This window comes from Hyperolius riggenbachi, chromosome 3, assembly GCF_040937935.1.
Source record: "Hyperolius riggenbachi isolate aHypRig1 chromosome 3, aHypRig1.pri, whole genome shotgun sequence".
Lineage (NCBI taxonomy): Eukaryota > Metazoa > Chordata > Amphibia > Anura > Hyperoliidae > Hyperolius > Hyperolius riggenbachi.
In genome coordinates, this window is record NC_090648.1 from 69,055,185 (window position 1) to 69,072,116 (window position 16,932).

General features: G+C 45.6%; 1 protein-coding gene and 1 long non-coding RNA gene across 9 annotated transcripts in view; one reads left to right on the forward strand and one right to left on the reverse strand.

Moving 5' to 3' along the window:
- Positions 1-16,932, forward strand: part of LOC137562723 (potassium channel subfamily T member 2-like) — a 413,123-nt gene that overhangs the window by 255,056 nt on the left and 141,135 nt on the right. For all 7 annotated transcript variants that reach the window (XM_068274345.1, XM_068274348.1, XM_068274349.1 and 4 more), the window contains one exon: positions 13,730-13,910. In XM_068274345.1, the coding sequence (XP_068130446.1) occupies positions 13,730-13,910 (181 nt within the window). The remainder of the gene's footprint in view (positions 1-13,729; positions 13,911-16,932) is intronic.
- On the reverse strand, positions 2,737-11,381 carry LOC137562725 (uncharacterized). 2 transcript variants are annotated; one of them, XR_011030176.1, is made up of 5 exons: positions 11,316-11,381; positions 6,560-6,679; positions 4,474-4,734; positions 4,055-4,235; positions 2,737-3,211 (listed from the first exon to the last, which is right to left on the reverse strand). It is a non-coding gene; the product is annotated as an uncharacterized lncRNA (long non-coding RNA). The 2 variants fall into 2 exon arrangements; XR_011030177.1 differs by lacking the exon at positions 4,055-4,235 and having other exon boundaries at positions 2,737-3,507.

The following is a 16,932-nucleotide window of genomic DNA, read 5'->3' on the forward strand; positions in this document are numbered from 1 at the left end:
CCCTGATTGTGAAATACTAGCGGTGCAGTGCCCGTCTACTATCTTCTATCAAGTGACACGTCGTACTTACCTCCCTTGTAGCCTGCTCATTAATCTCTTTCTCCTCTCATACTGCTCCCACGTAACAGGTCAGCACTCTGTTAATCAGTATTATCACTTGAGCCATAGAGAAAAATGGACACTACCTTGCACATCAGTTGTCCTTTCAGTTGTAGTGGAAAAGAGCCCTAAGGCTTCCAGTTCCAACTGGATCTAGTCAGAACCGGAAGGAACTGTTGTTAGAAGAAAGTGGTATGTTCACTGTATATAGAGGTACTGTATATATTTCTGCATATTGGTGTGTAAGCCCGCCCTCTGTCAGGTAAAAGCATTCCATGGAGATCACCTGACAGGACTAAAGATGTGGCCAGTGGGTAACTGTTATAAATTTCAGAATATAAATCGGGGAGAGGAAAGATTTTACAACAGGAAAACACTGACTAAATAATTTATTAATGAATATTGATGAAAAAAAAAAAGACATTTTATTAATTATACTTTTCTCCTTTAAAGCTTTAAACTTGAAGTAAAAATAAACTAATGAGAGAAACAATTATATCTTTAGTTTTAGTCATGAATAGTATTTTCCTGGAATAATATTACTTTGTATTTAAAAGTTAACATCTAAAGGTTTGACTGTTTCAGGTACATGAAGGTAGTTTTTGTAATGTTTTTCAGTTCCCATATAGGCAAATCTTACACTATTAAACTTGTTGTTTGTTCCCTGTATGCAGGTGTGTTTTTTCCCCTAGCTAGATAGTTGAGTATTAGTTTTACTACCTATAACTAGGTAGCTAACTAGAGTGAGGCCCCTTAAAGTGGATCCGAGGTGAACTTTTACTCATTGCATAATTGTGTTCCTTTACTATTGTTTATAGGGCATTCCTCAAGCCAAATACTTTTTTTTTTTTTAATACTCTAATTCCCTATAAACTAAAAAAGCCACACCCACAGATTTTCAGAGAGCCTTGGCAGTAGCAAGGGCTCATGGGAGCTCAGTCTGGGCAGGAGGAGCGGGAGGTGTTACTAGCCATTGATATCAGAGGCAGAGGGGAGGAGGAAGGAGGAGAGGGGATTAGGCTGATGGCTCAAGATGCAGATAAGCCTGCCTCTGTGTAATGTTTACAAACAACATGGCTGCTGTCATTGTATCACAGGAATAAATAATCATATTCTATTAAAACTGTTTGCAGCTAGATTTGCTGTGTAAACTATCTAAACTTTAGATAAGATATATAGACAAGTTACTTGTTATAGTTAGTTTTTCATCTCGGATCCGCTTTAACACTTGCATATTGCGCCGTTCCACGGTAAGCTTCCCCGATTCTTCCCTGCCGCAAGGGCCATGCCAAGTCTATGAAGACTTCAGAGGTGGCCTTAGAGTACGCGGGGCCTGGGGCGAGTGTCATGTGCAGGGCATAAGGCCATAACAGCGAGCGATATTGGGACAAGGGACAAAACCCCTGGTGCTGTTCCCAAATCCCGCAATGTATAAATGTGCTATAAGTGTGCATTTATACATTACTTGTCCTGTGTAGTGGTGCCCGTCTATCTTATGCCACTCTTCTATTAGCCGCATACATGCTGCCGGTGCATAGCACACCAGTGCAATACGTCACGCGCGCCATGCCAGCAGTGTGTATGGGGCTAATAGAAGAGGGGTGAAAGACAGACGGGCACCGCAACACAGGACAAGTAATGTGTAAATGCACATTACAGCACATTATAGCTCGTCCCAATATTGCTCACCACACCCGATCAAGCAAGTTGGCCGAAATCTTGCACCATGTCCGACCAATTATACGGCCAATTTTGGCCAAAAATGTATTGCATCGTCGATCAGGCATGCACCGATTTTCATCTGATTATGATTATAATAATCAAATTGAATGGCCGTCAAGTCGCCAGATGTATGACCACCTTTACACACACCTTCATGCTATGCAGTCCTGGTGGTATTAGTGATCTGGCTGGCAGCAGTGGCAGAAGATATCTGAAGGTCTCTGTTGCATCATGACTTGCATGACTGCACTTGCATGGTGGGGGAGGTGGTCACATCGCTTAATGACAGGCAGCAGGAATGAACATGTATATAGAAATTGGCACCCCCACCAAAATTAATTCACCTAAATCCTAAAATTTTGCGGCTAAAAACCCCCTGAGGCTCTGCCTGCCTGGTCGCTCAGGTAATTAAGGACGTGCGCCGTCAGGTCAGCGTGAGCGGCTGAGCGTCACTGACATGGAGGTGGAGCCGATCAAGATTGAGGAAGAGCCTCAGGTCTTTTAGATTAGCGGTGGTGGCATGATGTACTATCTGTGGCGTGAGGCCTCTTCAGGTGCGTGGCCTGGGGCAATTACCCCACTGCCCCCCCCCCCCCCCCAAAGGCCACTTATGCCTCCACAGTTCACACGTTGCCACATGGTGCACCAGAAGTATCCAAGCCGGCACAATGAGACACCAGGGAACTGTATAGAGGAGTGACAGGAGCCACTAAACACCAGAAAACTGTATAGGAGAGGGAGGTGTCCACTAGATATTGAGGTTGTCCTGAGACTTGGTCTCAATGTTAAGTTTTGACCTACTTTTGTATTAGAGTTTGACACCCCTGGTATAACAGATCCATTCACTGGAACTAGAGATTGAAATAGTGTATAAAAGTAATTGAACTGTCAAATGTTTAATGAAAACACAGACTCTAGCTTTAATAAATGTTTATTGGATCCACTGCCATCCTTTCCATCCTCTTGTTGCAAGCTGTCTTCGGGGGGAAGGGGGGGGGGTCTTTAGGTTGGGGCTCCCAGATGTCCTCTTACATCCTGTTTGAGGAGTGGTGAAAAAGTAGCAATCCAGCAGCTTAATTAAAGAGTATCCAGTCTTTGGGTCTTGCTTGAAGCCTCTGCTGCTGATGTTGATTGAAGAGCCTCAGACTCATCTGTCTTCCGTTGTCAAATCTGGTGCCAAAGTGATGGAAGTGGCAGCGGCTTCTTATGTTGATATATGTGTCACTGATCTGCCACTTCTGTCATTGATCAAAAAAGGACTTGTTCTTGTCACCACTGGAATTCTCATTAGTTTGTTGCTTGATTTGAAGATGGAAGAGTGCAGAACCTTCAGAGCCGCCTTAGATGTTGGGAGGGGGGTGGTGGAAGAGGGGGCATCTTGGATTGAAGACTGCAGAGGCATCAAATAGACACAATTATGGGATATGATAAGATTTACTTTTAAAAATGCCAATGTTTTATTTAATTAGACCCCTATAGAATTTGGTGTGTGTATGTTTGTGGTGTTCATATATCTGGCCTGCAGATGGCACCGCACTACTTGCATTTCTGATAAGATGATCTGTACTGCTGTGGGTTGTTGGTTCCTGTTTATGCATGTTGGTGTTCATACTTCTGGCCTTTAGATGGCACTGTGCTACTTGCATGTCTGGTAAGATGATCTGTACTGCTGTGGGTTGTTGGTTCCTGTTTATGCACGTTGGAAACAAAGGAAAGTACTGCTTATTGTGGAGAACTGCTGAAGCTTCTAAATAAGCCTAGTTCCAGTTACTCTGCATCCATGATTACTGAACACAACAGTTTTATTACATGTAATATTTAGATAAATAGGTAAGGGGTTTGGAAGTGACTCTTTTCAATATTCACTGGGCTGGGGTAGTTATGTACTTGCTCCATTATTACTGGGTCTTGAAAATAATCCCTATCCTATTATTATTGAGCATCCCCATAAGGCCAGGAGGCTATGTAAAGTTCTCCTGTGCACATGAACACTGGACACAGGGGGAGAGAAAGTTTCTCTATGCCTTCTCACAAGCCAACTAATGCTGAAAGGCAAAGGACCACCAGCATTCCTCTCGCTTATATCCAGACTCTATGCCTGGGCACTGAGCTTCTATTTAAATGTTAACCTCCTTAGCAGCAACCCCGAGTAGAGTGGTAACCCCGAGCCTGAATCCTGGTAGCTGTCAGGAGGTATGGAGAGAGAGTGCATCGTTGCATCGTTTCAACTCACCTCCCCGGGATTCAGACTCTGGCAGCCATTGTTCTTCGGTCCTCGGAGACGATCGATCCCATGACAAACTGAAATCTCTCTATCGGGGTAGAGCGCCACACAGTGAATGGAGGGAGAATTGCAGCTGGATCCAGGGCTATCATTCTGTGCACTAGCTTTCTTTATCCGATCAATGTCAGATCTGAATATCAATCTGAATATCAATCAATATGTAGTGTTTGCGAATGATGAGATAAGCATGCACTTAAAATTTTGAATGACAAGCAGATGAGTGGCTTATAATGAAAGAAACACATGATGAGGAAGCTCACAAGGTATATTTTGTACACCTGGATCTTTGTTTTATCCACTAACTTGACACAATGAAAAAAAAAATTAAAAAAATACTTCATTGATGGATTTGTCTGTTTGTTACTCACCTGAAATGAAGAAACAGCAGGGGGCGATTTATCCATTTTACCTCACAGCAAGATGTGCAATACTGGAGCAGTGAGACAAACTGTGTGAGAGGTTTTACCTCAAAACTGCAGCTAGATTCATACATTTCGCCCTTCTGCTGCTCACATATCGCTGCCTCAGACCATTTGTGTCAGATGATGTGCCTATTTCTGTGACAAATGCAACATAGGTTTGCTGTATGTACTGTATCTGCAAAAGCGCCATAGTCAGCTGTCAGGACTCTAAGAGCAAAAGCACAGAAAATCCTTTGATAAATAAGATGCAGATGGATTTTTATTACATTAGCAGAGTATGTAAAACTTGCAGTGCGCTTTCACCTCTGAAGTAAAATCGCAAATGCTGGATTTGGATAGTGCACTATTATTATTATTATTTATTTATAAAGCGCCAACATATTCCGTGGCGCTGTACAATGTAAGAAAACAATCAAGGGATACATAATGATACAGACAATGATATACATCAAATATGAACACTGATACAAAATACAGAACTGCTGATTACAATAGCAAATTTAACATGATGACTAAAATGTATAAATGTCTAACAGAGTGCAAGCAATTAAATAATAACATTCCATGACACAAAAGGGTGAGAGCCCTGCCCTTGCGAGCTTACAATCTAAAGGAATGGGGTGGAAACAAGAGATGGGGAAGAATACAGCATATATACAGGCAGTGCGCAATTAGGTTATTTAGTGGGTGCATGGCCTACGCTAGAGAATATGCTTGTTGGAAAAGGAGGGTTTTGAGAGTGTTTAAAGATTTCAAAGGTGGGAGAGTGGCGGATGTGCTGTGGAAGGGCATTCCAGAGGAGGGGTAAGGCACGTGAGAAGTCTTGTACACGTGAATGTGAGGAGGTAATTGTAGAAGAGGATAAAAGAAGCTTGTGTGCAGATCCGAGATTGCGGTTTGGTTGGTATCTGGAGACTAGTAGTGAGGAGATGTACAGGGGAGAGAGATTGTGGAGAGCTTTGTAGGTTAGGGTTAAGAGTTTGAATTGAATCCTCTGGTTAATTGGTAGCCAGTGAAGAGCTTGACAGAGAGGGTCAGCAGAGGAAGAGCGAGAGGAGAGATGAATAAGTCGAGCAAGAGATTTCAGTACAGAATTGAGCGGTGCTAGTCGGTTAGTTGGAAGTCCACCAAGCAATAAATTGCAATAGTCCAATCGAGATATAATAGATATAATAAGAGCATGTACTAACACTATTCTATGATAGTTAACAATAATTGTTAAGGTCCCCTAATTTGCGGCCGCACGCACTCACTCACGGACAGGACCGTGGCCACAAAGTTCCAGAGGGTCCAACACTGGAAAGGCAAGGTGGAGGGAGAAGGGGTAAGTACAGACTTTTGCTCTTTTTTTTAAATACAGGTTTACTTTAAAGAGACTCTGAAGCGAGAATAAATCTTGCTTCAGAGCTCATAGTTAGCAGGGACACGTGTGCCCCTGCTAAACCGCCGCTATAGCGCCGCTGAACGGGGGTCCCTTCACCCCCAAACCCCCCACTGCGACACTTGGTCGCAGACTTGGTCGCTCCTGGAGGCAGGGCTAACGGCTGCAGCCCTGCCTCCAGTCGCGTCTGTCAGCGGCGCATCGCCGCCTCTCCCCCGCCCCTCTCAGTGAAGGAAGACTGAGAGGGGCGGAGAGAGGCGGAGATACGCGCTGACAGACGCGCGTGGGGCAGGGCTGCGGCGGTTAGCCCTGCCCCAACCAGGAAGCGCCCCCTCGCATTACAGAGGGGATTTGGGGGATCAGGGACCCCCGTTAAGCCGCGGGATAGCGGTGGTTGCCCCTGCTATCTATGAGGTCTGAAGCGAGATTTATTCTCGCTTCAGACTCTCTTTAAGTTATATTCAGTATTTTTTTTTCTTGAAGGCTATAATTAGCATTCTAGGCACCAGTTTGGTGCCACCCCTCCTAGAGAGAAGTACCGCACAGAGTAGGAGACAATAACAACAGGCACACTCATAAACACTTTAATGGCGCTTATCTGTAAAATTGAGGATTTAGTTGAGTTACTAAAGTTGAGGATTTAAATGTTACCTTGATAGTCACTTTGCTATTGGATCCTCTGCAGTCTTCATTTGACTTTCGCTCTGCCCTGAAGGCTTACCGACTAGGGTTTCTCTGTTGTAGTCATCCACTCTGTTGTACTCTCCTGGACTGAAGATTACAAATATGCAGGCAGCTATAATTCAATTAGCATTTCAATCACTCCTTGTTTAACATACCCATAGTGTTACGTTCCTTGTTGTTGTGTTAATTAAATCAGTTTTGGGGCTTATTGATATTCCATGCAGGCCTATGCGTTAAAGCAGGAAAAGAATAGGAATAATATGTACTGTGTAGGAGACTAGGATCTCTATAATTGGATGGTAGTCAGGAGAAACCCCTTAAAGAGGAACTCCAGTGAAAATAATGTAATAAAAAAAGTGGTTCATTTTTACAATTATGTATAAATGATTTAGTCCGTGTTTGCTCATTGTAAAATCTATCCTTTCCCTGATTTACATTCTGACATTTATTACATGGTGCTGCTTGCTGTTTTGGCAGTTGGAGACAGCTGTAAACAGCTATTTCCCACAATGTAACAAGGTTCACAGACAGGAAACTGCCAACAGTACCTCGGTCCTCAGAGCTTCTTGTGGGAGGGGTTTCACCACAATATCAGTCATACAGCGCCCCCTGATGGTCTGTTTGTGAAAAGCAATACATTTCTCATGTAAAAGGGGGTATCAGCTACTGATTGGGATAAAGTTAAATTCCAGGTTGAAGTTTCTCTTTAAAGTGACACTGAGGCGATAAAAACCCTGTATGATATAATGGATTGTATGTGTAGTACGGATAATTCATAGAACATTAGTAGCAAAGAAAAGTGTCTAATTTTTATTTTCAGTTATATAGCTTTTTTTTTTTTTTTTTATAACATTGCATCATTTTCTAATATTTGCGGTTTACAAATTATACTCTGTATTTTAAACATGTATGAAGCAGAGCAGGAAAGTTCAAAGGGTCATTGGCTGTGCAGTAAAACCTAAAACAAGAAACAGTGAGAGACAGGCTGAGATAAGTGCATCAGAAAATAGCACTGTTGTCTGACAAAATTAGTCGGAGAGCTCAGAGAAGCTCTTTTGCATGGATAACTAAAGTTTCTTAAACAATATAAGACTCATATATGTGCTACTAATGTTCTATCTATTAGCTGTACTACACAGGGGCGTAACAATAGACCCTGCAATGGATGCAGCTGCAGGGGGGCCCAGAAGCTGCAGGGGGCCCTGTGGTGGGAGGAGTTTATTTTCCCTGTCCATAGATACTGACAACTAAGGGTATGGAGAAAAAAAAATTCTGTTCTCTACACAATTTTTCTAATGACTGCATCTGCTCAGCCACTGATAATGAATCATACAAAGTGGTGCAACACAGATCTGTAGACAGTCCCTATTCAGTGTTCAGCAGGGTCAAGGGGGGCCCCCATCCAAAGTTTTGCAGGGGGGCCCAATGAGTTCTAGTTACGCCACTGGTAAAACACATACAAATCATTATATCATACCGTAAGTTATTTTTCACTTCAGATTCCCTTTAAATTCTGAGGATGGCAGGGACCTGCCAAGAACAACTCAAACCAAAGGTCATGGGTTGGGCGCTGTGAAATCAAAGTCTTACCACCGACCTCATTCTATTGCACAGTGATAAGCGGAGTTTGTTATCCACAGGATCTCTCTAAAAGATATCCTCCTGGTCTGTCGCATAAGGAACTCCATCCTGCCATAATCCCAGGGTCTCCGTAGGTCGGCAAATGGACAAGGCTTAGGCCACCTAGGCCATGGCCAAGGGCACCACAGGAGCAAGGGCACCAAAGCAGCAGGCTAAACTCGTGCAGCATTTGCAAGCTTGCTGCAATGCAGGGAGATCAGGCGAGCGCCTGACCATGGTACTCTGCTGCCAGCTGTCCGTGCAGCGGCCACCCTGCTCTCTCTGCACGTTAACGTTGTGGCCGGCAGCTATGGATTTGGGCAGTATTGCAGAGATACAAGCGGAAGATGTGAAATAGCAGCCGTCAGTCGCTCACATCTCCGCTCGTCTCCAACATAGAAGCTTCCTCTTCCTGTCTGACTTGCTGGTAACATGCCGGCAAGTCACGAGTCAGAGATGCTGGTTGGAGGGACAGATGTACAGCAGCGGCTGATGGAGACGGAGGGGAAGAGGAAGCTTCTGCGCTGGAGAAGAGCGGAGAGGTGACACTGATGGCTACTGCGGTGTGGAGGCGAACTGGCTACCTATACTGAAAGCAGGGAGTGGGAAAGGGAGGCATTAAGGGAGCCACCTAGCTACCTGTACTTGAGGGGGAGGGGCCATCAGGCTACCTATACTAGAGGGAAAGGGTGTGGGGGTCATCTGGCTACCTATACCGAAGGGGGCGGCTGGTGACAGTGGCCTTGGGCGGTAAAAAGTACAAATCCGGCCCTGCAAATGGAACCTCCCTCCATTGTGCTTTTCTCTCCTCTGTCCTCTTCTCCTTCCTCGTGAAGCAGGTGGTTCCAGTGCACGGCACCGAGTGCTCAAATTAGGCAATGCCATAGCAGTAATGTTATACTGTGTGCGGCGCATAAGGGTAATTTGGGGCTCCGGCAATCGTCAGACCCCAAATGACTCCTCCCTCCGAGTTGCTGTGACTTAGAGGGGGAATAGTATTTAACATCGCTGGGGATAGGAGCAGCAGAAGGGACAGCCGTCATTCAGCTCACCCTGCGCCCAGTTCACCAGCAGCGTACTAATACGTACACCTTCCTCGTGCGTCACAGTCCAGGGTGGGCCATCCCATGCTAGAGATACCGGTTGAGAGAAGAAAAAAAACTAGTGAAGACTACACTAAATATTCCCTTCTCTCACCCCCTGGTTGACCCTTGTGGACTTGATGTATGAGGAAGGAGAGGAGGACTGAGGAAAAATGAGCATGCCATGTAGGGGGAGCTGTGTAGAGAAACTGTGACCAAGAATGGAATGTAGTAGCTGATACCCCCTTTCCCATGACTCTTTTCTCAAACGGATCATCAGGGGGCTCTGCATGGCTGATTTTGTGGTGAAACCCCTCCCACAGTGTGATGTCAGCTCCTCACAGCACTGAGGTCCTGACATCACACTGTGGAAGCCTTGTTGCATTGTGGGAAATAACAGCTGTTTCCAACTGCCAAAACAGCAAGCATCATCTTCTTCCACTGACATCACCTGCAGTAAAAATGTCACCATGTGATAAATGTCAGAATGTAAATCAGGGAGAGGAAAGCTTTTACTATGGGCAAACACTGACTAAATCATTTATACATAATTATTGTAAGAATTAAGCACTTTTTTTTAGTGTTGGACTGGGAGCTGGAAAAGCTGAATAAATCCACTTGCTGGACAAGCAGCAGTAATCAGGTGTTGTTGCTCACAGTGAAGACTTGCTGCAGCTTTCTATTGGGAGTGATAACATATGGTTACTGCTGCTTGGCCAAGCCCAACAGGTGGATTTGCTCAGTTTTTCCACCTCCCAGTCCAACACTGAAAAAGAACACAAAATAGGAGAACAAAATAGAACAAGACACCAGGATCCCTCTTTGCTGTAGTGTGTCACCTGTCGTACACTAGGAATCCAGCGCAGTAGACTTGGGCGCAGCCGGCGCCACCATAGGCCGTAATAGGTATTACGGCTTTAGCAGCGCACAGTGAGTAACTTCGGCACCGTCAGAAGACAGAGCTGAAGTTACTTTTAAAACACTGCAGTTCGCCTCCCAGCAATAGCTGGAAGCCGAATTACATCATTACCCATCCATCCATGGCGGCCTGGAGGGGGAATAGTATTTAATGCGGCCGGGACTTGTGCAGCAGCAGGATCAGGCTGTATCCTGCGCCCAAGTCTCCTGGGGCCGATTCCTCTCGTACGCTCACCTGTAGGGTGTAAATGATAGATTTATCGCTAGAAGTGTACTCGCAAGTCTTGGTTGCCGAAATAAGCGACCACTCGAGCATGTGGAGAAGTACCGTCCCCACACGGCCCTGGTATCGGCAGTGGTCGTGATTCCAAAAATAGAGACTTATAATAAAAACATTCAACCCCCCAACAGGGGTGATAATATATACAAAATAAAAAACAGCTGCAAGATGTGCCCAAAAATGTATAAAACAGTTCAAAAAAGCTTAACTATCCTGGGACCGGCTAACGCCGATGGGCGTGGCCACGGTGGCAGCCCCAGGACCACCTAACGCAGATGGGCATCAAGTCCTGGGGATGGGATTTGCAGGAGATCACGCGCAGACTGCGAGCGCATCACCTGCTCGGGGGTGGAGCTCCACCCCGCCTTCAGTCTCCGAGCGGGACTGTTAGACGAAACCGCCGTCTTTTCACTAAGTACAGCGCTGCGAACAGCACCAGCGCTGTACTGGGGACAGCTGTGTGACACGGCTGTCCCCCTGGGGGACAGAAGCCTATGACAGCTGATCGCCAGGATTGACCGGCTGGGGGGAGGGAGGGGTTTGTTAAAAAAAAAAAAGACAGTGTAAAAATACAAACAAAAACACTCAAATAAATATTTATTTAAAAATAAATAAATAATTGGGGGGCGATCAGATCCCACCAACAGAGAGCTCTGTTGGTGGGGGAAAAGGGGGGGGGAAATCACTCGTGTGCAGTGTTGTGCGGCCCTGCAGCTTGGCCTTAAAGCTGCAGTGGCCATTTTATTAAAAATGTGCCTGGTCTTTAGGGGGGTTTACCACTGTGGTCCTCAAGTGGTTATAAAGAAGGTAAGTGTTGGCTTACCTTCATAAAGATCTACTGGTCAGTTTTTCAGACTCCTTCCATTTATTGCACAGATTTGTGACTAGAGAGTGACTAGAGAGGAGGAGAACATTGTTAGTAGAGTGGAGATTTCATGCAGGGTGGCATCTGCAAAGAAGAAGAAGCAAGACTGTAGCGTGCTTTGTAGGCGAGAGTTAGGACCTTGAATTGTATCCTTTGTGTGATAGGCAGCCAATGGAGGGACTGACAGAGCAGTCTAGCATTAGAGACGCGAGAGGAGAGGTGGATGAGTCGTGCTGCAGAGTTCATGATGGCCTGGAGCAGGGCCGGTTGGTTAGCAGGTGGACCACAGAGGAGGGTGCTGCAGTAGTCAAGCGTGAGACAATCAGGCCATGCACAAGTTGTGTCCCGAGTTAGAAAGGTGTGAATGTGGGAAATATTCTGTAGATGAGGCGGCAGGAAGAAGATAACGAGTCTATGTGCGGTTTGAATGAGAGAGTAGAATCAAGCACTACACCTAGCTAGTGATAGGACTTTTACATTGTAAGCCTCCTCCGAAGGATCATTATCGAAATGTTCAGTGTACTAATGTGAGGACTGTATGCAGTGAACGAATACATAAATAATAATAAAATTGGTAATAATAAAGGATAGCTGGGTACTGCCTGGCCAGATTCACGTCATAGAACCAAACGACATACTGTAAAGTGGCTGGATAGTGTGACCTGTGTTCAAATCTCGGTTCTTCCTGTTCAGTAAGCCAGCTTCTATTCAGTAAAGAGACATTGGGCAAGACTCCTTAACATGCCTACTGAATGCGCCCTTGTGGCTGCAGCTCTGGCGCTTTGAGCCCATCAGATGAAAAGCGCTATGTTAATGTTCTGTGTCTTGTCTAGAGCGGCAGCAGTGCGTTATATATATTACCGCCTTCCGGCGCAAGGACAGGTCCTCTTCAGTGTACAAGCTCTGTACAGCCAATCACTATGTGGCTTCTGTCCGTGTCACATGACATGCAGGGATGGAGAACGCATAGTGTTTGGCTGTATGGTGCTTCTACACTGCCGTGTGAAGAGGACCTGTCCCGCCGCTGAGGGACGTAGTTTATAACCGCTCTGCTGCCACTCTGCAACATGTACACGAGTGGGCCCTACTAGCCCATGGGCCCCACATGATGGGGGGAGGGGGGGGGAGTCAGGGCCACAGACCCATCTAACAGATTTCTGGGGGGCAGGCATAGTGTAGTTTCGCCCCCCAGGAGTACACGTTTCTCTGGCCCTGCGTTTATGTAGCTTTGTAATAAAAGATGTTGTATCAGCATATGGTAAGTTAACAATGCAGAAGGCCACCGCTACCGAGAAGCTAATGTGTGTACAGTTGCCCCCAGACCCCCTCAGGGCCTTAGCTTGCGATCAGCCTGGTGGATCATCTTAGCTGTGTGGTGGCCGAGGGCATTGGTTTCCCACCCCAATCCATGCCGCTCCATCAGCCCTCTCCCCCAGCCATAGCAACAGAAGGCACCACCGTCCTGTGCACCACCTGTCCTATGTGCTCCCCCTGTCCTGCTTTGTTCTCTGGTGCTGTGCTTTCATCTTGTGCTCCCCCCAACCTCTGTACTTCCCTGGTCCTATACTAACCCCATGCTGTGCTGTGCTTGGGGGGAGCACAACACAGGATGGGGGAAGCACAGCACCAGTCCTCCATTGCTCACCCCTATGGAAACAGGGCACTGTGAACTGGGTTTGTGACTGCTGCAGTTTACATGTTTGGCAGTTTAACTGCCTTTAGTGTGCAAACCCTCAGCCCGCCCCTTGCTTCCTGGTGCCCTATGACATGGCCTTTCTTGCCTTGCCTCAAATCCGGCCATAGTTGGGCAGCACGGTGGCGTAGTGGTTAGCTCTCTCGCCTTGCAGCGCTGGGTCCCCGGTTCGAATCCCAGCCAGGGCACTATCTGCAAAGAGTTTGTATGTTCTCTCCGTATCTGCGTGGGTTTCCTCCAGGCACTCCGGTTTCCTCCCACATTCCAAAAACATACGGATAAGTTAATTGGCTCCCTCTAAAAATTGGCCCTAGACTACAGTACTTACACTACATAATATAGACATATGGCAATGGTAGGGATTAGATTGTGAGCTCCTTTGAGGGACAGTTAGTGACAAGATATATATATATATATATATATATATATATACACTGTACAGCGCTGCGTAATATGTCGGCGCTATATAAATACTAAATAATAATAATAATAATAAATAGTTACATAATGCATCAGCAAACTGTAGTTGCATAGAGAATAATAACTACTGATGTTACCAGATTCAGCTACAGTGACAAATTGTTCTAGTAAGTGACAGATAGCTGTGACTGTGCTTCTGGTGTGACATAAGCTTTCTTCTCTCTCATGTATGATTTCTCTTCTCTCTTCCTCTCCTCAGTATCTGTGGGATTCAGCATCTGGAAAGAGCAGGCAATAACCTCACACTGTTTGACTCCTTGTATTTCTGCATTGTCACTTTCTCCACGGTGGGCTTTGGCGATGTGACTCCGAAAATATGGCCATCGCAGCTTCTCGTGGTCATCATGATCTGCGTCGCCCTCATCGTGCTGCCTATCCAGGTAATTACACTTTGTCTGTGGCCAACATGATTATTCCAGAGGTTTATTTCCCAGCTGGAGATGTGGAAAGACCGCATCATTCTGAGAAGCTACCTCTAGGGAACTTGTGTGTGTTTCTACATTTACTGTATATACTCGTGTATAAGCCTAATTTTTCAGCACAAAAAATGTGCTGAAAAGTTACCCCCTCGGTTTATATGCAGGTCAGTGGAGCAGAATGGATGGGGTGGGGCAGGTTTTGTCTGACAGAGGAGTGTAAGGATCATGCACTAGTAATTCTGCTCTTGCCAGCTGGCTCCTTGCTGTGTCCCCCATCCCCTGCAACATGGCGTGCAGAGTATGCTGCTCAAGACTATCTGTGTCCCCTGGCTTGTGGAGCGGAGCGTGCAAGCAACGTGACAGTGGTGCAATGATTGGGCATTCTTCCTGTGTGGCAATCTCTGTGTCTCATATCTATGACGCCATCTAGTGGCTTCTTGAGCTGTATGATCCTGGGGCATATCTGGCTATGGGAAGGGGGGGGCTTACTTATACTAGAGGAACATCTGGCTACTGCAAAGAGGCTATACTGGGGAAGGGACTTATATGCGAGTCAATCACTTTTTCTGAGGGAAAAGTGGGTACCTCGGCTTATACACGGGTCGGCTTGTATGCGAGTATGTACGGTACTTGTCTTTTACTACACCCTTGTATAAATATATAACATACAGTATCTATAATATATAAATGCAAGCAAAAAAGTGAAGATGACCAGCACTTGCCAATTCTTAAAAATGGCTGCAATGGAGGCGTAACCTATTCTGGAGGAAGTCCTCATGCTACTGTTTGCAGCTAAGAGCTATATCTACTATCAAGAGCTATAGTTACATTCTGGGAGTCCAGATGTCATGGCTATTTTTTGTTCACTTTTTTTGTGAATAAATACCCTGCTTTTTAAGAATTGGCAAGTGCTGGTCATCTTCACTTTTTTGCTTGCATTAAGTCTATATCAGCCATACAGGCTAGACCTGGCACAGCCGTTGAAGCAAGATAGGTGTGCTGTCCAAGAAGTACAAAAAATAAAATAAAATATAATATATAAATGTACATGCAACCAGAGCTGGGGCAAGGTCCTCCAGCACCCAAGGCTGAAACACCAAGGTGCGCCCCTCCATTCCTCCCACCCCAGCCTTCACACACTGATTGTTATTAGACTAAGAGGCGCCCCAGGGCCCCCAACCCCTTAATCTCCAGTTATCTGGCTTGCAGTCACTGTCATGTATCCCCTCTTCTTATTTCTCTCTTCTTCAAATACAATACTGGTATTATAACTGGGTGAGTTGTGCGCCCCATCCTACATTGCGCTTTGAGGCTGGAGCCTCTCTCGCCTCTGCTTCGGCCCAGCCCTGCATGCAACTAACTTAGGGGTTGATTCACAAAATGTATCTTATCCATCTTATCCACTTCACTACCACAGGTTATTGCCCCTTAAAAACCAAAGCAATTTTCAAACATCACGCTCCTCCCATTCACTCTGCAATAACTTTATTGCTGCTTTACCACACCAAATTATCTGTACATCTTTTTGTCACCACAAATTGTACTTTCTTTGCCTGTACGCGTGCCGTTGAGAACAGCGCAATATTTACTCAATTTATGAGGACCAATAAGTCTGAAACAGGCTGTATCCATGTTGGGATGATGTTGCTCTGTAAAATTGATTAACTATAGCCTCGCTATACACCAGCGGTTCTGGATGTACAGCCTTGATTTCAGGGGCATAATTTGCATATTCAAGAGTGATGCATCATGGGAACGCAAGCTTGCTCACTTAAAGTAGACCTGAACTCTTACACAGGACAGCAGGAAAACACACAGAAATGCACCCTGTATGTATTTAGAGAGTTTAGCCAGTCTAATCCCCCTCATCTGTGACTAATCACCAGTGTCATTTGATCTCTCAGCTGTGTCAGAATGTTAACCCTATGTCTTCTTCCATGAAATCAGGAAGTAGACACACTGCAGATTTATTGCAGGTTTTATAGCAGCTGTAAAAAAGAAATGTTTTTTTCTTTAAAGTGGACCTGAACTCAGAACTTCCTCTAAAAGATACACAACAGCATAATAACCTTTAAACAAAAAAACAAAACAAAAGATTTCTTTGTTACACAAATCCTAAAATAAATCTGCACTCTTTCTACTTTTGCTTCATGGAAGCAGTTATATTGTTCACAGCCTGTGCTTTCAAATGGGCTTATCTGCCATCTCTGCCGTGGCAGTCATGTGACACAGGTGAGAAATCAAATTAAAACTCGTGATTAGACACAAATGAGGGGGAATTAAACAGGCTAAACTCTCTAAATACATGCAGGGTGCATTTCTCTCTGTTTTCCTTCTGTCCTGTGCAAGAGTTCAGGTCCACTTTAAAGAGACGCTGTAACAAGAAAAACGTCCCCTGGGGGGTACTCACCTCGGGAGGGGGAAGCCTCAGGATCCTAATGAGGCTTCCCTCGTCCTCCTCTGTCCCACGGGGGTCCCGCTGCAGCCCTTCAAAGCCGGCCCAACAAATCTGACAGCCTGTTCAATATTTACCTTTCCAGGCTCCAGTAGGGTCGCTGTTGCGGCTCTTCTGACGGAGATAGGCCGAAATAGCCGATCTCCGTCGGGTCCGGTCTACTGTGCAGGAGACTTGCGCCTGTGCAGTAGAGCGGCCCGACGGAGATCGGCTATTTCCACCTATCTATGTGGGAAGAGCCGATACTGCGCCTGCGCTGGAGCCACGGAGGTAAATATTTACATCGACACCGCTCCGGAAGGATTTTCTCCGCTGCCGTGGGACCGAGGAGGACGGGGGGAAGCCTCATTAGGATCTGGAGACTTCCACCACCCAAGATGAGTACCCCCCAGGGGAGTTTTTTTTTCGTTACAGATTTTCTTGATAGGTAATTATGCTGTTGCTTAACTTTTAGAGCAGAGATGAAGTTCTGAGTTCAGGTCCGCCATAAAGCTGAATTATCGCAAATGCTTTCTGTCTTAAGAAGGC